General features: G+C 37.7%; 1 protein-coding gene across 5 annotated transcripts in view; it reads left to right on the top strand.

Annotated features, from left to right (window-relative positions):
* Window positions 1–24,359, top strand: part of BRAF (B-Raf proto-oncogene, serine/threonine kinase) — a 148,169-nt gene that overhangs the window by 70,128 nt on the left and 53,682 nt on the right. For all 5 annotated transcript variants that reach the window (XM_088834695.1, XM_055421381.2, XM_055421380.2 and 2 more), the window contains 5 exons: window positions 9,960–10,063; window positions 10,925–11,027; window positions 17,175–17,323; window positions 18,159–18,278; window positions 20,966–21,125. In XM_088834695.1, the coding sequence (XP_088690821.1) occupies window positions 9,960–10,063; window positions 10,925–11,027; window positions 17,175–17,323; window positions 18,159–18,278; window positions 20,966–21,125 (636 nt within the window). The remainder of the gene's footprint in view (window positions 1–9,959; window positions 10,064–10,924; window positions 11,028–17,174; window positions 17,324–18,158; window positions 18,279–20,965; window positions 21,126–24,359) is intronic.

The following is a 24,359-nucleotide window of genomic DNA, read 5'->3' as shown; positions in this document are numbered from 1 at the left end:
ATCCAGGTCATGGATTAGATACAGTGACTAAAAAGAATAAATGTGTGTGTCCTTTGAGATAGTTTTGAATCATATATAAAAACCTGTTAATTGCGAATATCTGGAGGATGGGGACATTGCTGGGGGCAGGAGAAAAGGACTAATCTTTTTGCCTTATACTTACCCCCTTCTTTCACATAATGCCAAGCTACTTGTTATATTATGATTAAAATTGTTTAGAATGATCATATCTGATTTATTAACTATTTATTTCATATGGATAATTAAATGCTGCAAAATACATTTAAATACACGTATCCTAAAATATTATGGGAATATTTTAATGTTAGGGACTTAAGTATTGGGTCATGGGGTATGCACACTTAAAACTTTGTAAAATGTACATTTTATGCAGAAAAATTTTACTGGTTTATATTCTCTCTAGTGTATAAGACTTCCTTTTCCCACAAGACCCTGGTCAACATTGAGTATTAATGAAATGTAGATGTTACCGCCTTCCAATGCAGGAAATGTGGGTTCGATCCCCTGGGTTGGGAAAATATCCTGGAGAAGGAAGTGGCAAACCACCCCAGTATTCTTGTCTGGGAAATCCCATGGATAGAGGAGCCTGGTGGGCTACAAAAGAGTTGGATATGACTTAGCAGCTAAACAACCGATCTAATAGAATTTCAAGTACATTAGACATGAGATACCCTCATTTGTATATAGTTTTCAGTGTGTTGTGTTCACAACAGTAAGTTAACCAAAAAAAAAAAAAAAATCTCACCCAATTTTCCTGAAATGTGGCTTGTTCTTAGCTGACTTTCTTGAACATGTAGTTTAAAAGACAGAATTTGCTTATTTTATTTTTTATAGGTTTACTAAAATATCATTTATAGACATACAATTTACTTATTTAAACTACAATTTTAGTCTATTCACAAAGTTACACAACTGTCAGCACTGTTGATTTTAGAACGTTTTCATCACTCTTAAAAAGAAACTGTGTACGCCTTAGCAGTCACTCACCATTTCCCCCCAGTCTTCCCAGTCCTAGCCAACCACTTGCCTCCTTTCTTCCTCTCTAGATTTGCCTGTTCTGTACATTTCATTCCATATAAATGGTATCATAGACTGTGTAGTCTTCTGTGACTGGCTTCCTTTGCTTAGCATAATGTTTCCATGGTTCATCCATATTGTAGCATGTGTTAGTGCTTCATGTGTTTTTATGGTTGAGTAATATTCTATGTATATCAAACCACATTTTATTTAGCCATTATGAATTTTGTTTTCACTTTTGGCTATTAGGAATAATGCTATGAATATTCATGTCCAAGTTTCTGTGTGAACATATGTCTTTATTTTTCTTAGATATATCTTCCTTTGCAAATATTCAGATGATTACATTGACTTTAGATCTTTGTTAAGGTAGGATGCTAGTTTTTAACTAAGATCATGGCCTAACCAAGGACATTTAATTTTGGAATTTGGAAAAGAGGCATTAACTTGGTTCTTCTGAAAATATCTTTTTAGTCTTTCCATCTATAAAAATTGAAACAATGATCCCCTATTACTTTACCTTTGTTGTTTAGTCACAAGTTGTGTCAGACTCTTTTGCAACACCATGGACTATAGCCCGCCAGGCTCCACCGTCCATGGATTTTCTAGGCAAGAATACTGGAGTACGATGCCATTTCCTCCAGAAGATCTTCCCGACCCTGTTATCAAACCCAAATCTCCTGCATTGACAGGAAAATTATTTACCACAGAGCCACCTGGGGAGCCCACACGTTTTCTTTTGTAAATAGATAATTCTTTCATGTGGTACTTGTATCAAGAAATCTAGTTTCTGCCCCTGTCCCTGTACATCCAGGTTCCCCTGCACCTTTTAGGTAACTTTTTATTTGGGGCAGTAGGGGAGGTGGGTTGTGCTGCGTTTCTAAAGATGTAGCAAGAAGAAAATACAAAAATATATTCTTACTTTCCCACTCCTCTCCATACAAGGCATCATATTGTATATGTCATTCTGTATTTTGCTTTTAATGTTTTGCTATGTGTTTAATGTTTAATGTTTTGATTTTAATGTTTATGTGAGCCAGCCATATAGCTATAGATTCCATTGTACAGATGTACTGTAGTTTGCCAGTTGTATTATGATATACTAAAAGGCTTCCTTGATCAAAGAGTAATATGTATTTCTAACTTTGATAAGATATTTTGAAATTTTGCTTCATAGATTTTGCTTAATTTTGCACTGCTACAAGCACTACAAAATTCAGAAAACTAAGATCATAGCATCTGGTCCCATCACTTCATGGCAAATAGATGGGGAAACACTGGAAACAGTGGCAGACTTTATTTTGGGGGGCTCCAAAATCACTGCAGATGGTGATTGCAGCCATGAAATAAAAAGACGCTTTCTACTTGGAAGAAAAGTTATGACCAACCTAGACAGCATATTAAAAAGCAGAGACATCACTTTGCCAACAAAGGTCCGTCTAGTCAAGGCTATGGTTTTTCCCATGGTCATGTATGGATGTGAGAGTTGTACTGTAAAGACAGCTGATCGCCGAAGAATTGATACTTTTGAACCATGGTGCTGGAGAGGACTCTTGAGAGTCCCCTTGGACTGTGAGGAGATCCACCCAGTCCATCGTAAACTAAATCAGTCCTGAATATTCATTGAAAGGACTGATACTGAAGCTGAAACTCCAATACTTTGGCTACCTGATGTGAAGAACTGACGCATCTGAAAAGACCCTGATGCTGGGGAAGATTGAAGGCGGGAGGAGAAGGGGACAGTGGAGGATGAGATGGTTGGATGGCATCACGGACTCAAACAACATGAGTTTGAGTAAACTCTCGGAGTTGGTGATGGACAGGGAGGCCTGGTGTGCTGCAGTCCACGGGGTCGAAAAGAGTCGGACATGACTGAGCAACTGAACTGAACTAACCAGCACTGTATGAGATGCCTGTTTATCATAGCCTCACCAACAGAATTTGTTGTCAGACTTTTGTATTTTTGCCAATTTGATAGGTGAAAAAATATTTTGGCAAGTTTGAGTTCACTTTTCTCTGAGGTTGAACACTTTTTCATAATTTTGAATCCCATTTGTTATTTGTTTTCCTGAACTCTCTTTCTTTTGCCCATTTTTTTCTTGGGTTGGTCTTAATCTCAATTTTTCAGGAGCTCCTTATGTATCAGGAATTTTTTTTTCCTGTTACATAGGTAGCAAATATTTTTCCCAGTTTATATTTGTCTTTTGACTTTGCTTATATGGTCATTCTCCCAGTATTTGTAGGGGATTTGTTCCAGGACCCCATAACGCATTCCCTACAAATATTGGGGAATGACTACATAAGGATACCAAAATCCTTAGATACCCAAGTCCCTTGTATAAAATAGCATAGTATTAATATTTGCATATAACCTATGCACATCCTCCTGTATACTTTAAATCATCTCCAGATTACTTAGACAAATTTAAGGTTTACATTTTTGGAACTTTCTGGATTTTTTTCTAAATATTTTTGATCCTAGGTTGGTTGAATCCATGAATGTGGCACCAACAGATATGGAGGGCTGACTCTAGTATGTTGTGTGAGTGTTTTCTTTTATGGCTTCCAGGTTTTGCATCATAGTTTTTATAGGCCTTCTTCACTTGAGATTGTAAGGGAGCCATGTTTCTTCTAGTTCTTTTATGGTTTGTCCCCTCCTTCCTTCAGCATTTAAATCTTTGATCCATTTGGAGTTTACCCTAGGATACTGTATGAAGTATGGATGAACTTTCTTTTCCTAGATTGGTTCCATTTGTCCCAGCATCAATTAGTTAAAAGCTCATCTTTACCCTATTACAGATGCTGCCTGTATTTTGATTTTATTTATGTGTTAAAGAGTCTGCTTTTGGTTCTTCTGTTTCATTCCATTGGTCTGTCAGTTTGTTGAACAGGTAGTATCATGAAGAAACAAAAATCAGCCTACTGAAGTGGATGAAGGACAGATTGATGACTTTCCATTGGTGATAAGAGTGGGAAACCAAAATTTTGCCTACTGATAAAACATATATACACCTTGGAATCAACCTGTTCAGAGAAGCAAAAGGGAGGTTAGCTATATTAGAAGATGGCATTACAGGAGTGCATGAGAGAAATTACCAAAGAAACTGAAGGGTGGATAGCCCCAGTCCATTAATGATCTTGTATGCTGTATTAAGGAATTTGAATTTCACCCTATAATTATCTGGAAAAATTTGAGAAGACTAAGGTTATATCTCAAAGAGTCGGACACAACTGAGCAACTGAACTGAACTGAAAGTTATATCACAGAATGAAATTTTGAGTTCAGTGGACTCCTCGGCAATCCATAGATGGGCTTGAAGTTTTATGTTTCAGAGATTATTCTAAGGTTTTCATCAGGTTCTCAGAAGTATTTGGCAAGCGCGCGCACACACACACACACATTAAGAATCAGTTCAGTTCAGTTGGTCAGTCGTGTGCGACTCCTTGCGACCCCATGAATCACAGCATGCCAGGCCTCCCTGTCCATCACCAACTCCCGGAGTTCACTCAAACTCATGTCCATAGAATCGGTGATGCCACCCACCGCCCCCAATCCATCCCCGCATCGCAGCCTTTTCCAGTGAGTCAACTCGTCGCATGAGCTGGCCAGAGTATTGGAGTTTCAGCTTTAGCATCAGTCCTTCCAATGAACACGTAGGACTGATCTCCTTTAGAATGGACTGGTTGGATCTCCTTGCAGTCCAAGGGACTCTCAAGAGTCTTCTCCAGCACCACAGTTCAAAAGCATCAATTCTTCGGCGATCAGCTTTCTTCACAGTCCAACTCTCACATCCATACATGACCACTGGAAAAACCATAGCCTTGACTAGACGGACCGTTGTTGGCAAAGTGATGTCTCTGCTTTTTAATATACTATCTGCTGCTGCTGCTGCGAAGTCGCTTCAGTCGTGTCCAATACCGTGCGACCCCATAGACATCAGCCAAGCAGGCTCTGCCGTCCCTGGGATTCTTCAGGCAAGAACACTGGAGTGGGTTGCCATTTCCTTCTCCAATCTGTGAAAGTGAAAAGTGAAAGTGAAGTCGCTCAGTCGTGTCCGACTAGTAGTGACCCCATGGACTGCAGCCCACCAGGCTCCTCTGTCCATGCGATTTTCTAGGCAAGAGTACTGGAGTGGCTTGCCATTGCTAGGTTGGTCATAACTTTGCTTCCAAGGAGTAAGCATCTTTTAATTTCATGGCTGCAACCAGCATCCGCAGTGATTTTGGAGCCCCCAAAAATAAAGTCTGACACTGTTTCCACTGTTTCCCCATCTATTTCCCATGAAGTGATGGGACCAGATGCCATGATCTTTGTTTTCTGAATGTTGAGCTTCAAGCCAACCTTTTCGAAAACTCTCCTCTTTCAGTTTCATCAAGAGGCTTTTGAGTTCCTCTTCACTTTCTGCCATAAGGGTGGTGTCATCTGCATATCTGGGGTTATTGATATTACTCCCAGCAATCTTGATTCCAGCTTGTGCTTCTTCCAGCCCAGTGTTCCTCATGATGTACTCAAGCAGGGTGACAGTATACCACCTTGACGTACTCCTTTTCCTATTTGGAACCAGTCTGTTGTTCCATGTCCAGTTCTAACTGTTGCTTCCTGACCTGCATACAGGTTTCTCAAGAGGCAGGTCAGGTGGTCTGGTATTCCCATCTCTTTCAGAATGTTCCACAGTTTATTGTGATCCACACAGTCAAAGGCTTTGGCATAGTCAATGAAGCAGAAATAGATGTTTTTCTGGAACTCTCTTGCTTTCTCCATGATCCAGCGGATGTTGGCAATTTGATCTCTGGTGCCTCTGCCTTTTCTAAAACCTGCTTGAACATCTGGAAGTTCACAGTTCACATATTGGTGAAGCCTGGCTTGGAGAATTTTGAGCATGACTTTACTCGCGTGTGAGATGAGTGCAATTGTGCGGTAGTTTGAGCATTCTTTGGCATTGCCTTTCTTTGGGATTGGAATGAAGACTGACCTTTTCCAGTCCTGTGGCCACTGCTGAGTTTTCAAAATTTGCTGGCATATTGAGTGCAGCACTTTCACAGCATCATCTTTCAGGATTTGAAATAGCTCTACTGGAATTCCATCAGCTCCACTAGCTTTGTTTGTAGTGATGCTTCCTAAGGCCCACTTGACTTCACATTCCAGGATGTCTGACTCTAGTGAGTGATCACACCATCGTGGTTATCTGGGTTGTGAAGATCTTTTTTGTACAGTTCTTCTATGTATGCTTGCCACCTCTTCTTAATATCTTCTGCTTCTGTTAGGTCCATACCATTTCTGTCCTTTATCGAGCCCATCTTTGCAGGAACTGTTCCCTTGGTATCTTTAATTTTCTTGAAGAGATCTCTAGTCTTTCCCTTTCTGTTGTTTTCCTCTATTTCTTTGCATTGATCACTGAGGAAGGCTTTCTTATCTCTCCTTGCTATTCTTTGGAACTCTGCATTCAGATGCTTATATCTTTCCTTTTGTCCTTTACTTTTCGCTTCTCTTCTTTTCACAGCTATTTGTAAGGCCTCCTCAGACAGCCATTTTGCTTTTTTGCATTCCTTTTCTATGGGGATGGTCTTGGTCCCTGTCTCCTGTACAATGTCACGAACCTCCGTCCAGAGTTCATCAGGCACTCTATCTATCAGATCTAGTCCCTTAAATCTATTTCTCACTTCCACTGTATGGTCATAAGGGATTTGATTGAGGTCATATCTGAATGGTCTAGTGGTTTTCCCTACTTTCTTCAATTTAAGTCTGAATTCAGCAATAAGGAGTTCATGATCTGAGCCACAGTCAGCTCCTGGTTTTGTTTTTGCTAACTGTATAGAGCTTCTCCATCTTTGGCTGGAAAGAATATAATCAGTCTGATTTCGGTGTTGACCATCTGGTGATGTCCATGTGTAGAGTCTTCTCTTGTGTTGTTGGAAGAGGGTGTTTGCTATGACCAGTGCATTCTCTTGACAAAACTCTATTAGCCTTTGCCCTGCTTCATTCCGTGCTCCAAGGCCAAATTTGCCTGTTACTCCAGGTGTTTCTTGACTTCCTACTTTTGCATTCCAGTCCCCTACAATGAAAAGGACATCTTTTTTGGGTGTTAGTTCTAAAAGGCCTTGTAGGTCTTCATAGAACCGTTCAACATTGGCTTCTTCAGCATTGCTGGTTGGGGCATAGACTTGGATTACTGTAATATTGAATGGTTTGCCTTGGAAAAGAACAGAGATCATTCTGTCATTTTTGAGATTGCATCCATTTACTGCATTTCGGACTCTTTTGTTGACCATGATGGCTACTCCATTTCTTCTAAGGGATTCCTGCCCACAGTAGTAGATATAATGGTCGTCTGAATTAAATTCCCCCATTCCACTCCATTTTAGTTCACTAATTCCTAGAATGTCTACATTCACTCTTGCCATCTCCTGTTTGACCGCTTCCAATTTGCCTTGATTCATGGACCTAACATTCCAGGTTCCTATGCAATATTGCTCTTTACAGCACTGGACCGTGCTTCTATCACCAGTCACATCCACAACTGGATATTGGTTTTGCTTTGGCTCCATCCCTTCATTCTTTCTGGAGTTATTTCTCCTGATCTCCAGTAGCATACTGGGCACCTACCGACCTGGGGAATTCCTCATTCAGTATCCTGTCATTTTGCCTTTTGATACTGTTCATGGGGTTCTCAAGGCAAGCATACTGAAGTGGTTTGCCATTCCCTTCTCCAGTGGACCACATTCTGTCTGACAGAATGACATTAAGAATACCTTCTTTTAAAAAGAGTTCACTGGTAACGGGATAGGATAGATTGAATGGGTTTTAAATCTAAAGACAGGGTTGCCACCTAAGAAGTTTAGGCAGAATACGAGTAGCAGAGGGGAAAAGTCAGCTTTCCCTTCTGTTCATTATTTCTGGAAGGTATGGACAGTTATCCCTATTGGCAGTAGTTATGTTCTGTATATTTCCTGCAAACACGGAATTAGTGAATACTGAAAAACTGCTTCTAGGACAAGTGCAGGATTACTATTATAAATGAGCCAAAGATGGCCTCTGTATATTGGCCCCTGGATTGTTTATTTCTTCACAGCAGGCTGGTCTCTTATTAGCTTAAAAGTCACCTGGCATAGGGCACTTGTTTACAGTATGAGAGCTAGGAAAAGAAGGCATGTCACCTTGATTAACCTCAGCTGCTGCTGCTGTGTCACTTCAGTTGGGTCCGACTCTGTGTGACCCAATAGATGGCAGCCCACCAGGCTCCCCTGTCCCTGGGATTCTCCAGGCAAGAACACCGGAGTGGGTTGCCATTTCGTTCTCCAATGCATGAAAGTGAAAAGTGAAGTCGCTCAGTTGTGTCTGACTCAGCGACCCCGTGGACTGCAGCCTACCAGGCTCCTCCATCCATGGGATTTTCCAGGCAAGAGTACTGGAGTGGGGTGCCATTGCCTTCTCCGAACCTCAGCTGGGAAAGGTCAAATTTTTCAGTCTTCTGTGCATGCCTGCAAAAGCATTGCAAGTATTGATTTGGAGGTTACAAATAAATTTTAACGAATAGGCAAATTTGCAAATACAGAATCCATGAATTAAGAGGATCAACTGTACAAATCTAGTCTCTTGAATACTTCCAGTAATGAACCTACTCCCTCAAACTTTTCCCTTGCTGGATAGTTTTAACAGTTTTATTGAGCGAAAGTCTGTCTCCTGTTTTTCTGATCTCAGGTCCTAATTTGGCTTTATGGATTGTTCCCCACTGACATACTGTTTAAATTCAGCTCTCTTATATTCACTTTCATTCAGTTTTCCGCCCTCTGGCATAAGAGTCCCAATTTCTTTAGAAACTTGTGGTTTGCTAAATATCTTAGTGATTTAAAAGAATGAAACGTTTAATTTTGTTATTAACTAACACATCTTGTCTGTCACTCTCCACTCCCCTCTCCACGTAAAAACCGACCAACCTGAACTCCCATTGCTTCACCTTAGTCTACACTGTGTTTGTCAGTTCTTTTTCAGTTCTAAATTATTCAAATTAATAAGAAGGGAGATGAGTCACTGGCAGAAAAGACCATGGTAGAGATAACTTCAAGTATACAGAAAGATTCTTTTTCTCTTTCTTCTCTCTTTGCTCCTAATGTCATCTCTACTTCTCCTTAAGTTAGCTTAATTCTGTAGCCAGATTTTTTCAATGTACTGGGGAAGATAACCATTAGGGATTCCATATTCCTGTCTTCTTGGAACTTTACAGTAGGAAAGAAACTTCTGTCAACCATAGTCTGTCGGTTAAAGGAAGAACTGTAGTACTGTTTGAGTCATATATCTAGCCCTGGATCTGGGATACGGGAAACTGATTAGCCAACTTATGTCATGTGCAGCCAGAAGAGTAGTGACCCTGGATTCATAACTTCTCAAGTACCATGTGGTTTTTAGGGAAAGGTGGTTTCCCCGAGGAAATAGGAATGCTAAACAACTAAATAACAAATATCACCTGTATATATTAAGACGAGTATTCTCTTCTATGTTTAGGATCAGTAAGAAATCTCTTAAGGACCATGATAAAGATTGAAGGATTACAGTTTTCAGCTTTAAACAATGTTGGATCAGAATTGATTTTGCTTTAAATGTTGACATTATTTCTCAGCAGAGAGCACTTAGTGATCTGTTGTATTTTCTTTTCTTTTATGTATTTAAATACTTTGTAATTTTAATAAAAAACTAAAAATTAATTTTGCCTTAAGTTGGTGAGTAATAATAGATGCTTGAGTCATCATTTTCCATTAATATTAAGTTAGCCCTAGAAACAATTTTCTGACATAATAATCCATATGACATTTTCAAGATGTTATTTATAAAGGTAAATTACTGGGTTTTGTTTTTGTTTTCAATGATGTGAAAAAATATATAATTTACTTCTTCTGCCTCATATCCTGACTTTATGATACCCTAGGTACCTGCACGATGTGGAGTCACAGTCCGGGACAGCCTGAAAAAGGCACTGATGATGAGAGGTCTAATCCCAGAGTGCTGTGCTGTTTACAGAATTCAGGATGGGTATGGTTTGTATGTGATGTGAAACTTTGTTTAAAAAAGGGAAAAAACATCAGATACTAAATTTTGAGGTTTTCTGTAAGATCTTTACCCAAACCTAGGGTATTGAAAATCAACCTCAGAAAAAAATAATAATAATAATACTAAGTTAATTAGCATAAACAAGTCTGGTATGCCCTTTGAGGAGTGAACGTTAGATAATTTTGTGTGATGATGGTGTTTATTATTCTGATTAAATGACTTTATATGGAGTTTGAGATTCTTAGAATTTTGAACCATTTTCTCTGTTTCTTATTTGAATAATGGACTCTTTCCCACTCCTGTTTTTAATATAAACTCATAGTTTCACCAAAGACTTATCAAAATTAACATTTTATATTGAACTATTTTTCAGAAAGCATGAAATTATGCCATGACCCCACTCCTGCCACTCCCAATTTTGAATCCCATCTGGAAAAGAAAAAAAAAAAAAAAGATCTCCTTTTTGGGGGCATATTGTCCCTTGAGTACTCTTTTTCTTTGAACGGATAGGTAAATCCATACCTGTGATTTTTTTTTTTGTTTTTTTTTTTTTTGGACCCCAGGAACAATCCATTTTCTGCTGTTGTAGGTCTTTTCTGGAGCTGACTTGAAGAAAAGAGTACATCTCTTTACCCTGCTGTTTGTCCAAGAGTGATACATTTATTTGGGGTAAACTTAAAAATTAATTTATTGCCATTTAAATTTCTAACGATGGAAGACTAGGGAGCCAAAACTCCCTCACCATTACTAGCCCCTCAATAACCAATTTTCATATCTTCAGCATGAGGTATATGAAGCTTTTTAGGTATGATAACCAAGAAAGGCTATGTCTACGCTTTTCAGGGAGAAGAAACCAATTGGCTGGGACACTGATATTTCCTGGCTTACTGGAGAGGAATTGCATGTAGAAGTGTTGGAGAATGTTCCACTTACAACACACAACTTTGTATGTACTTTTTATATATATTTTTTAATGTAAAAAATCATCAAGTTCTTTGAGTTTTTATTTAAAGAATGTGAAGTATGAGATGAATAATTTTGGCATTGTTTTTTACCTAAGTTGAAAATCAGTTTTATTCTTTAAAGGAAAAAAAAGCACCACATATTAAAGAGATTTTTTTTAAATCATTATACTTTGTCTTTAATTTTAGAAGTAATAGATAGTCATTTAAAAAATTTGAATGGTATGAAAGTATATCAAGTAAAAACATGGAAGTACCCTACCATAGGTACATAGTTGTTATTAATAATTGATTATTGTGTAGTCTTCCAAAGTCTTTATATAAAATGTGTGTTCTTATATCTGCAAACCCAAAATATTCTTTCTTTTTTACTTCCTTCATTTTCCTTCATTATTTTCCATTTCTTTCCTTTTTAAAAAAAACTAAAAATGGAATTATATTTTGTATGATACCCTTTTTTTAAAAAAAAAAGTGTTAAGCACAGCATCATAGGCATCTTTCCATGTCATTATACCTACCTTTATAATGATTACATAGTAGTCCATAAGAATATACATTCAGTGTATTTAACCATTCCTCTGACATTTTTTTTTTTTAAATCCATTCTAAGCATGGTAAATAGACTCTGCATACACCTTGACACACTTGTGTAAATGTTTCTGAAAGAGCGTAAGGGAAGTGGAAAAGCTCTCCTTGAGGACTGAAGAAAGACAGATGTTAAAGCTCTCCTTCCATACCTCTCCCTTAATCTGGTTTTTGCATTTGCCAGAAACTAGGCTAAGCTAAGCGTCTCCAGCCTGAGGCCTGGAACAATGGAAGCTCTCTACCTCGGAGATAAGGGTACAGTTCCGCAGAACTTGAGAACCTGTCCTCTGAATGAGTAGGCAGCAACCAAGATTAGAGTGATCTATAAGGCAGGAGTGCATTTTTTACTTTTCTGTGTATGAAATTTGAACTGTAGTTTATTTTTCTAGATGGATAGTAATTGCTTCCCTTTTGGCATCAAGTATTTTCCCTTGTGCTTTTGTGATTAGAACATCGGGGTTTTTCTGATTTCCCAGGGGGTTAGTGTTTTGGGAGCTCCATTAATGGTGAATAATGAAGTCGGGTTTGTGCTTCAATAGATAAGGCATCTTTTGGACAAGTGTAAAAAATACCTGATGTCAGTCAGATTTACCAAGAAGCAGATAGTTTTATAATCATGAGATAAGGCATTCGCTACTATTGATTTTGTTTTTAACTTGTAGAATTTTGAAAAGATACGTCTTAAGAATTTTTATTTCAGTTTTTAGAAATTAAAAAAATAGTTGAGTTTACATTTCACAGTGATGACTACTCTTTTTCTTAGTTAATTCTTCTTAATTAAAAATTGGATATGAGAATGTAAAGGAAGACCTAAGTTAGTAACCTTGAAGTAGTGCCTCAGGCAGGTCCTTGCCACAAGAGGACAATGAAAACAAGCTGCAGGTGAGTTGCAGGGTATGGGAATCTGCACAGTACAGTTGGAGACCTGCCAGTAAATATTTGTTGGGATCTTTCTTTTTGCCAATATTTTGTCTGATCTGGGGATATAACACTGAAGAAGAAAACAGGATCCCTGCCTTAAGGCTTCCCTGGTAGCTCAGCAGTAAAGAATTTGCCTGCAATACAGGGAACACAGGTTATATCCCTGGGTTGAGAAGATCCCCTGATGAAGGAAATGGCAACCCACTCCAATATTATTGTGTAGGAAATCCCATGGACAGAGGAGCCTGGCAGGCTACAGTCCATGGAGTCGCAAAAGAGTCAGACACAACTTTTAATTAAGAATTTTCATTAACACTCTTAATTACTGTATACGTTTAAAGTGCTATAGATACACAGAATAGAGATGCCTAGAATAAATGTTTTAATTAAGAATTTTCATAGAGACTCTTAATTACTGTATACGTTTAGCTGTGTGTGTGTGTGTGTTAGTTGCTTAGTCGTGTCCAACTCTTTGCAACCCCATGGACTGGGGCCCACTAGGAATTCTGTCCATGGAGTTCTGGCATGGATACTGGAGTGGGTTGCCATTTCCTTCTCCATTGAAGTACAGTAGATACACAGAATAGAGATTTCTAACCTGGCTTTTGAGGAGTCAGGAAATTTTCCCAAAGGAAGAATTACCAAAGCTAAGACCTGGTGGATGAGGAAAGATGAGTGAAGGGAAGACTACTCTAGACAAAGGGAACAGTAAGAAAGCTTGTTACCTTTTCAGTTTTGAGAGAAGTTTAGAATGGAGGCTACATACTTGGAGAGGTGGATGTTACAGTGCAGCATGTATATGGGTGGAGTAAGCTCATGTGAGTCCTTGTATGCTCTGTTGAAGATTTGGACTTTTCCCTAAAATCATTGGAAATTTAATACTATTATAGGCGAGTGAGCAGTGTGATTAGATTTATGGTTTTGAACCATTACTCTTAGCATCATATAGAAACAAGAGTAAGCCTGTGTTCTGCTTAGAAAGGGAAAGAATTCCTCTCTCTGCTTCTGTGTGCTGAATTTTGTTGGCTATGGGAGCAAGGCTGCTTATGCCCCCTGGTTTCATAGTCTGTTACAAAGGCAATTCCTTCAGCATTTACCTATATCCCAGGAATCCTTGGGAATGGATGGGATGGAGGAGGCAGGAAAGGTAGAGAAGCAAGATTAGAAACAGATGCCATGGGTCCAGACCTTCCCATTTTACATAGATGCTAACCTCAGACAGCCCCACACCTTACAAATCAATGCATGGAAATTGCCTGTTCTGTGGCCCACATGAGTTTACCATTCATGTCTGAAATTCCAAAATAAGCATAAGTTATGGCCCAAAAAAAAGATATATCTTCCTGTACCTGCTTATAAACAAAGGTATACGTACATAGGTGTATGTCACTCAGTTTATGCTCAAACGCATACCCATATTTTCTCCTTTCTGCTTCCCTCCTTTCTCCCTTCCTTCTCTTTTTCTCCCACTTCCTTTACATACAGAAACAATCAGTTATGCATAGTTTTCAAGTATGTCAGTGACAGGGAAAAGGACTGCAGTTGACTAGATTAAAGAAGGAAGAGAAATTAGGGCTTCGTGAAACAGATTATTAGGCAATTGAAAGTATGAGTATGTAGCAGAAAAGATAAGATGACTATAAACTGCTGATTCCTATGAATACGCTTTATATTTTTCTGTGCTCTAATTTCCAGAGATTACACTCGAGTATAAAAAGATGCTTGCTTTAGTAAATAATAGCCACATAAATATTAAAGCTGAAACTGCAATACTTTGGCCACCTCATGTGACGAGTTGACTCACTGGAAAAGACTCTGATGCTGGGAAAGGTTGGGGGCGGGAGGAGAAAGGGACGACCGAGAATGAGATGGCTGGATGGCATCACCGACTCTGTGGACATGAGTTTGAGTGAACTCCGGGAGTTGGTGGTGGACAGGGAGGCCTGGCGTGCTGTGATTCATGGGGTCGCAGAGAATCGGACATGACTGAGCGACTGAACTGAACTGAAATATTAAAGAAGCTTTTTCTTACTGCTTGTATATCCAGAGACAAATGGAAAAGAAACAAAGCTAAAAACAGTTGGTTGCGTTTTTATATCTTCTATAACTTGATCCATAGCCAGAATTTGAAGAAAGCAAGAGCTACTCTTAAAACTATCTAATTAGTTTATCTAAATAGTCTCAAAAAGCCAGAATGGATGATATGCCAAGGTACCATTTTCTGTGAAAAATTTCTTTTAATAACATTTTATCCTGTTAAATATGTGTTTATTGAAGAGTTTTAAAAAGTATTGAAATCAATTTAATGGATCTTGAAAAGCATTTATATATAATAGAATGGATTAGCGGAGAAGGCAATGGCAAGCCACTCCAGTACTATTGCCTAGAAAATCCCATGGATGGAGGAGCCTGGTAGGCTGCAGTCCGTGGGGTCGCTAAGGGTCGGACATGACTGAGCGACTTCACTTTCACTTTTCACTTTCCACTTTCACACATTGGAGAAGGAAATGGCAACCCACTCCAGTGTTCTTGCCTGGAGAATCCCAGGGACGGGGGAGCCTGGTGGGCTTCCGTCTATGGGGTCACACAGAGTCGGACACGACTGAAGTGACTTAGCAGCAGCAGCAGCAGCAGAATGGATTAGAAATTCTGATGTGCATTATATATAGTTAGAGTAATATGATAAGAATACAGCTATATCCTGGATCACAATGTATTTTTGTTATTATTGTGTGTGATTAATGTTGTCTGAATGCTCTCATTGGAGAAGGCAATGGCACCCCACTCCGGTACTCTTGCCTGGAAAATCCCATGGACGGAGGAGCCTGGTAGGCTGCAGTCCATGGGGTCGCTAAGAGTCGGACATGACTGATCGACTTCACTTTCACTTTTCACTTTCACACATTGGAGAAGGAAATGGCAACCCACTCCAGTGTTCTTGCCTGGAGAATCCCAGGGGCAGAGGAGCCTGGTGGGCTGACGTCTGTGGGGTCGCACAGAGTCGGACACAACTGAAGTGACTTAGCAGCAGCAGCACGCTCTCATCACTCTCAAATAGCCGTTGTTAACATTTGTCATTTACTTATCCTTCTTATGTTTGCTGCTTATTACATACACAATCCAAACAGTTGTAAACAATTTCTGGTTTTGTCCATTACCAGGATAGAACCTCCCTAGCACAGTTCTGTTTATGTGACATGTGTTTGCCTTCTGACATGGAGTTCCTACATGTTGCCCTGTAAGCATCACATAAAGGAATGTTCACAGATACCTTGAGGTGTTCTGATCCTATAACAAACTGATGCTAGGAAAGGTTGGGAGCGGGAGGAGAAGGGGACGACCGAGAATGAGATGGCTGCATGGCATCACCGACTCTGTGGACATGAGTTTGAGTGAACTCCGGGAGTTGGTGATGGACAGGGAGGCCTGGCGTGCTGTGATTCATGGGGTCGCAGAGAGTCAGACACGACTGAGCGACTGAACTGAACTGAACTCAACAAACTGATAATTTGTTAAACGTAGTTCTTAACCATCTTTTAGGCGATGTTCCTGTCCTTTGTCCTAAGTTAACAAGTTTAGGTAGGGTTAATCTGATTTTCATATAATTTTAATTATAAACTTTTTTTCTTTTGTAATTTTTTTAACATTTTAATCAAAGTATATTACATTTTAATCAAATGTATATAGTTTTTAAAATAGTGCAAAGGGGTTGCCCAAACCCTTATTAGCCTCTGATGCCACTCTATAGAGGAAATCATTCTTTTCCTTTTATTTCTTCTTTCATTTTTAAATTTGGAAAAATACATAGGAGACTTGGAAAATACAGAACAAGGTTACATATATAGTTATATAGTTCCACTATATATTACAATTATTTCTTAAGTAGATAAATTAAGATTTTTGGTTGGAGTTTCAATATCAAACTCTCAAAAATCAATTGAATAGATAGAAAAGTAGAAGGATACAGTAGACCTGAAAAGCTCTATGAACCAATTCAACATAATTACATTCTTAACTTTTAATGGTTTCTGTTTTAAGCTCTTCTAGTGATTCTTTCCTGGTGGGCTTCCGTCTATGGGGTCACACAGAGTCGGGTACGACTGAAGTGACTTAGCAGCAGCAGCAGCAACAGCAGTAATGATTCTTTTCACATTACTGAATAATAACTTTAGGTCACAACTTCTGTATCAGTTTTAGACATCATTTACTAATTGCCAGTTCCACTGGAAATTAGATCATCTGTAACATGACAGCCTTTCCCCCTCTTTCCTCTCCTCGGAAGTGTTTTTGGTTTTTGTGGGTTTTTTGGTTCCTCTTGGAACTTGGGCTTTCCTGATGGCTCAGACGGTAAAGAATCCACCTGCAATGCAATAGACTCGGGTTCGATCCCTGGGTTGGGAAAATCACCTGGAGAAGAGAATGACTACCCACTCCAGAATTATTGTCTGGAGAATCCCATGGACAGAGGAGCCTGGCAGTCTATGGTCCATGGGGTCGCAAAGAGTCGGACACAACTGAGCGACTAACACAAACATAGTAGAAATTTGTTATTTTAAACAAAAGAGTAAATAAGTTAATTTCTAAAAAGATTCTTACAGAATCCTCCATGATGTTTTACTTTGCAGGTACGGAAAACTTTTTTCACCTTAGCATTTTGTGACTTCTGTCGAAAGCTGCTTTTCCAGGGGTTCCGCTGTCAAACATGTGGTTATAAATTTCACCAGCGTTGTAGTACAGAGGTTCCACTGATGTGTGTTAATTATGACCAACTAGAGTAAGTAATCAAAAAATTTTTCTTTTCTGCCACTTTACATTTAACTTTTCTTAATGTGAAACTAGTATGTCTTAGAGTCTGTGGAAGTTTTCTTTACAGAGGAGTTGTTACAGGGAATTTTTTGAGGTTTGGCTAGACAGTAGTGTAACCAGTACTTCTCTTTCAGATTGTTATTCTGGTTTGCTATACATTTCATTTATGTTTCATATTCTTTTTTGATTAATATAAGATCCCTTCCCCATAGCTATCACTTTTAGATGTTTTTTGAGTGTTTAAATTAAATTAACTGTTATATTTTTGGACCATAGACTAGGGAATCTGGTTCTGTCAGCTCTTTTGTAAATTAAGTTTTCTCTCTCTCTCGAAGTTAGTGTCTGTCTGTGTCTCTCTCTCTCCCCTCTCTCCCACTCCCTCTTTCAATATATTGAGTTAATTTTAATCTTTTTGTGTGTATTGTCATTACTGCTATTAAGGTCTTATTTTTTGATCACTGGAATTAGGGAGAGTTCCACTCAGTAGTTTAAAGTACATGATAATAATGTAACCTTTTAGCAGTAGATACATTTTCTTCTAATTCCTTAACCATAGAGCATAGTTTTTCCTCTCTACTATGTAGAAATTTGCTATATAGAACAATTAGTTTTAGATTCTGAGCTTATCTTTGAAAGTAGAGTATAATTTTTTACCCTAAGCTATCAGACAGAAATACAGCTAATTGAATTTAGCAGTGAGCTCAGATATTTTTGTTAATTCTTTAATGTATTCTGGTGTATGAAGCTTCTGGGTTTTGCACAAGTTAGGTTTGTTTTGTTTTGTTTTTGTTTTTGCCTCACAGTTTGCTGTTTGTCTCCAAGTTCTTTGAACACCACCCAATAACACAGGAGGAGGCCTCCTTAGCAGAGACTACCCTTCCATGTGGCTCATCCCCTTCTGCACCCCCCTCCGATTCTATTGGGTATGATTTGATTCTTGCTGTTCAGTGACATGCTACTTGAGCTGATTTTTTTTTTTTTAACTTTTAGTTGCTTAGAAACATTTCCAACATTTGGGTCATTAAATTAAGGACTTTTTTTTTTTAGGTAACTCATCACAACTGCCATCCATTTGGTACAGATACAGAGGGTTAAAACTGACATAGACTGTTGTAGGACCATACCTGGAAAAAATCAAGCAACAAATAATTTAGAGTCCCTGCCTTGTGCTTGCTTTATTTTTAATATCACATACAGAAGTATATGATTTCCATTTAGAAAAAAGCATTAACACAGGAGATAATGGCCAACAGTTTTAAGCTAATATATAATTATAATCTATAATTTATGATATATTATTTTAAACTATGTGATAAATATTGCAATGTTTACAAAAGAGAATAGTGAGAGGGAGTAGTGAACATTTAATCAAGAAAGTAGGATTTGAACTGGACCATATAGAATTCCAGAATCTGAATGAGCCCAGGAGATAAAAGCACAGTAGTGATGGTGGGACCAGCGGGTGGGGGGAGAAGAGAAGTACAGAAACAACATATCTTCATTTTCTCGTTTATCCATTTTCTCTAGATGTGATAATAACATTTATCAGATTTAATTCAGATTTTTGTTTTTCCTACGTAAAGACCAGTGTCCTTTGCATACTTATTTCTGACTTAAGTGCTACATGTTGCTGTCATAGTCTTCATTTATTATTAAGTTTCAAGAATGACTTGCTGTCACTACACCAGATCAATTATATTAATTAAACCGCCCTTTACAGTTGTAGTTAGTTCAGGCTTTTTCTACTTTTAAGTTCTGACATAAAGTATGTTACTGCCTTGAGACTTTAAATTAGCCTCTAAGTATTTAGAAAGTCAGTGCATGTTTCAAAACTTTCTAAAAGCTAATACTGTCATTTTAAAATTCTCTTTACCAGCTTCCAAAGTCCCTTGCCAAAGGCTGACATTGGCTGTCTAAAGCAAAAGCAGAGACAGCTTTGTCACAAACTAAAAATTAATGAATTAATCATAATAAAAAGGACCAGTAGAGCAATTATTTTTATTTCAATCCTGTGTGGATTCATTTAGTTAATATGAACAGTTAAAGTTAAAATTTCTTTCCCTACCCTTTTAAAAGGGTGCTTCAAAGAAGTAAAACTCATAAGCTGGTATGTTTAAGATTCTAGTAATGTATTTTATTTAGAAGCTTTTTGTCACAACTTGGCTTTTTTGGCTCTTCCGACCTTCATCTGGTCCAAAACTGTATTTTCTTCTCATTCCTCTTTAAACCCTCTCTCCTCTTAAAAATGTCTTTTTATTCCCTCAGCTGTTTTTCTGGCTGTCTTATTAGCCACTTGATACTGCTGATTAGTTACAGAGTTTGCTTAAGATGGGGTGCAACAATAACCAATCTCTGAAGAGAAGCTGTTAGCATTGAATCATTCATTGGTCCTGACGGAGCTCACTGAGTCACACCTCATCAATCAAGTGGTACTCACTTCTCAGCTCCCTTGGATATTCTTTCTGAGGAGCATAGACTTCTCCTGGGTGTTTACAATCTGTTCTCAAAACTTTAATGTGCTCTGTGAATGCTAGCTTCATTTTGGGGGCAGTAACAGATCATAGCGGAGAAGGCAATGGCAAGCCACTCCAGTACTCTTGCCTAGAAAATCCCATGGATGGAGGAGCCTGGTAGGCTGCAGTCCGTGGGGTCGCTGGGGGTCGGACACAACTGAGCGACTTCACTTTCACTTTTCACTTTCACACAATGGAGAAGGAAATGGCAACCCACTCCAGTGTTCTTGCCTGGAGAATCCCAGGGAAGGGGGAGCCTGGTGGGCTTCCGTCTATGGGGTCACACAGAGTCGGACACGACTGAAGTGACTTAGCAGCAGCAGCAGCAGCAACAGATCATAGACTTTGTTATTTATCTACACTACCAAAATGGGTCAGTCTGTCACAGTTTCATCAAAGAGGAAATTTTACAAAACTTGCTTTAAGGTTTAATATATTATTCTTCTGTGTGTCTTGTATCAATTATTGGGCATGGTAAACATTTGAAACTATGAGAGAATGACACTCTGAGAATCATCTTTTGAATTTGGAAATTATTTTTGCCATTTTTGTTCAAGATTTTAATTTACCTCTTGTATAAAACAATAGATACATCTTGTATAAAGCAGTAGACACCTGAAATACACGTGTGCTTTTAAAAGATTGATGATTTCCTAATACTTCCCGTAAAAATTTCATCTTAGTAACTTCAACTATCAAGAAATGGCAAAGGTAGAAACAATTAGCAGACATTATTCTGTCAATGTGTACTTAGAACATTTTTGTATAATGTTCAAGAACAAGAGTTTCTTCAGCTGTTTAACCACAGGTAATTTCTAGCCATTTGAAGATTTCTCTGGAGTTTTCTGAATAAAATCAGTGTTCTTATCATTGATACTTCATGGAGGGTCTGCTTGAGCAAAGTAGCTTTGTTGGTGTTAGTTATAAGCATATATTTTTTAAATTAATTCTTTTAAAAGCCGTCATTGCCATTGCCTTTATTTTAAGGTTTTATTTGAGAATATGAAAACAAAAATCTTTATATAATTCATTTTTCTATGTTATTATCTCTAGAAAGTTGCTCTAAATCTTATCTTCCAATCACTTAACTTTTCCAGGCCCCCAATTCTCACCAGTCCATCTCCTTCAAAATCCATTCCAATTCCACAGCCTTTCCGACCAGCAGATGAAGATCATCGAAATCAGTTTGGACAACGAGACCGGTCCTCATCAGCTCCAAATGTGCATATAAACACAATAGAACCCGTCAATATTGATGTAAGTATCCAGCAGTATTCAAATCTAGAAAATTCAAGTGTGTTTATTTTTATGATGTTTTTTTGGACCACGGATTGGGGATTCTGGTTCTGTCAGCTGTTCTGTAAATTAAGTTTTCTCTTTCTCTCGAAGTTAGTGTCTGTCTTTGTCTCTCTCTCTCCCCTCTCTCCCACTCCCTCTCAATATATTGAGTTAATTTTAATCTTTCTGTATGTATTTATAATATAGATTTATACTATATGTCAGAAATAAGTGCCATCTTTCATTTATCACAGTTAATATAAGTGATAGACTTTTCATGAATTATAGATCAGAAAAGCCTTGTCATTTTCTCTGATGGCATAAAATATTTAACTGGTACCAAAGTATAGAGTTATTCTCATTGGTTTTTTTCCTTATGACACCTCTGTAAAAGTCTTACCTTCATTTATTTAACAGATAATCAATCCACTTGACCCATTTGAAAGTATAGAAAAAATAAGAATATCCTTGCATATTTCAATGTGAAATCTTTACCTAAATTTCTAAAAGTTCAGCTTTGAGTTAAATAACCCTTAAGGACTAATCATTACTTTATGTACTTCTTGTGCAAAGCTATCATTTACCTTCTTTACTTTCTTGAGTATACCATTGTATTCTCCATCTCTATACAAATCAATTATTTCAGCTACTTCTGGATGATCACTCTTGAATTTTTTCCTTTTCTAGTTTATGTTACACACTGGAAGTTAATTATGAACCTTTGTGTCACTTCTTCAATTTAACCTTAACTTCTGGACAGCAAAAACCATTCCCAATATAGTTCCCTAAAATAGGAACTATTAGGTGATGACCTAACTTAAGAGGTCATCAAAAAACATTTGCATTAATAAAAGGCTTAGAAGACAAATCAGAGGTCTATTTCCCATAATATAGACCAAGGGTCAGCAGACTCTTAAAGGGCCAGATGATAAATATTTTAGGCTTGTGGATCTTGTGAGCTCTAAAGACAACTGTTGAACTCTGTCACTAGTGTGAAAACAACCATAGATAATAAATACATTTTAAACAAACAGGTGAGGCTTTATTCCGATAAACTTCAGTAAAACAGGTAGCCAGCCCATTGTATTTTGCCCGTCCCAGATATAGACAAAAGGGAAGGAAGAGTTGAGAAAAAAAGATGACATACACAGGATCACTCCAAAAGGACTGGTTCATTCAACTGTATCATCCTGATAACCAAATTCCTGAAGAGAATAAAGAGCCCTTGACATCTGAACTGTGATGGGGTCAGGATCATTGCTCCCATAATTTGTACTTTAGAATAAAAAATGTGGGTTATCCTTAATCTTTGAATGTAATAAGCAACAAAACAGAAAAGCAACCAAATTTGTTTGCATTAGGAAGTAATCACACTTAAAAAGAAATCTGAAACTGTTTACCCAGATATGCAGGATACTGAAGTTACTGAGGGGTCATGTGTATGCTAGAGGACAGCCTGTTGTTCTCTAATGAGCCTAATGTTCTCATTATACAGGCATTCTTTCTGTGAGTCCTCATAAGGTTGAGTAAAGGAGCCAAAATTATCCTAACAGGAAAATATTCACTAATTAACAGACTCCCCTAATAAGTCTCCACCCACATATCCCTCCCTCCCCATTTAATACTAGCTTGCATTCTGGCCCTTTTTCATCACTATCCAACATTGTGGTGAAAAAATAAAGCAGGCTGATTGCTAGTCAACAAAAAGATTTTAAGGATTTATTGAAGACAGTGAAAAGTCATTGGGAAATAAGGATACAGCAGAATTAAATTAGTCCAGTTAACAGTAAAAGAGAGTGTCTAAAGGATGACAAAAGAACAGGCTTTTTAAAAGAAAATGAATTAAATATCAAAGGATTGATGGAGGCATTGGGGAAACTGATGAAGTCCTTTAAATTTTTATAGAAGTGATTGATTGTGATGTGAAAGATGAACATTAAATTGAGAGTTTCAGTTGATGTTATAAGTTTGATATTAAGACCAACAAAACCTTGATTCTCTCTGTATTAATTCTAAGAATTAGCATATTGTTGACATTATAACAATATTTTTGTTGAAGTAAATGAAAATAAACTTTTTATCAATCTTAATTTCATTTTTCAAGATACATTCCCAAGTCAGACTTTCTTCCTACTTTTTGCTATGAATTTTTTTTTCTGTTTTTGTTGGGTTTATTTAAAGTAGCCTTTTCTTAATACCAATTTTTCTCAACTAAGAAGGTCTTCTTCCATCTGGCTAGACCCACATACAAAGGGGGAAAAAAGTAGGAGAGGGAAATAAATGAATAAGGAGATTGTGTGAAATATTAAATCAGATCTTATTTCTAGCATAGATCTGTTGTCAGTATGTTCACAGTTGTAAACTTTGTAATTACTTTCAAAACTAACATTCTTTTAGACTATTTCTCTTCATATCTTAGTGTTACTAAGATTCTCCTGTTCTCTTGGGCTTGAATGTTTGGAGTGTCATGCTTATATCTTGCTTTTTCATCTTCCCCATAAGCAAATAGTCATAAGATGTCACCTTTCCTTTTGATATATATCTCAAATTTGTTTTTTCTACCACCATTTGGGTCCATATTTCTTCACCTGAACTACTTATGACATTAATCTGCTATATAAATTTCCTGCCATTGATTTCTCTGTCCATTTACATTCTTTATTGCTACTGTCAGAATAGGGTTTTATTCTGTTTTATTATTTATTGTAAGACTTCAGTCACCATCTGTTCCTTTGTTGTAAAACTTTGGTTTACTTCCCATTGGTTATAAAATATAAGCCTTTTACATTTCATTCAGTTTGAGTCGTTTCATTCCGTTTCAGTCATTATTTATCATTTATTATTCCAGTAAACCAGATTTAATGTTTACTGTGGGACAGGCACTGTGTCAGAATGGGGAATTAAGGTGAATTCGCACACAGTCTTTGCCCTCAGGGAGGTCACAGTCTAATGGATGAATCAGACATATAAATAAACACAGAAATACACAGTGATAGTTTATAGAAGGGGATGAACTCTACCTGATTAAAGACAGTCAAGTTCAGCAGAGAAGAGACAACATTTAAACCAGATTGTAGAAGATGAACGATGAATATGAAGAAGTAGGAATTTATTAAGTACCTAGTGCTAGGGCTTTTAAGAAGGAAGAGCATTTGCTAAGGAAATGGTATGTGCAGAAGTATGGAAGTACATTTATGTGGGATGTAATTAATA

This window comes from Moschus berezovskii, chromosome 3 (genome assembly GCF_049115385.1).
Source record: "Moschus berezovskii isolate FMDL1 chromosome 3, NW_MosBer_1.0, whole genome shotgun sequence".
NCBI lineage: Eukaryota > Metazoa > Chordata > Mammalia > Artiodactyla > Moschidae > Moschus > Moschus berezovskii.
The sequence above is the reverse complement of the archived record's forward strand: the minus strand, read 5'-3'. Positions and strand labels throughout refer to the sequence as shown.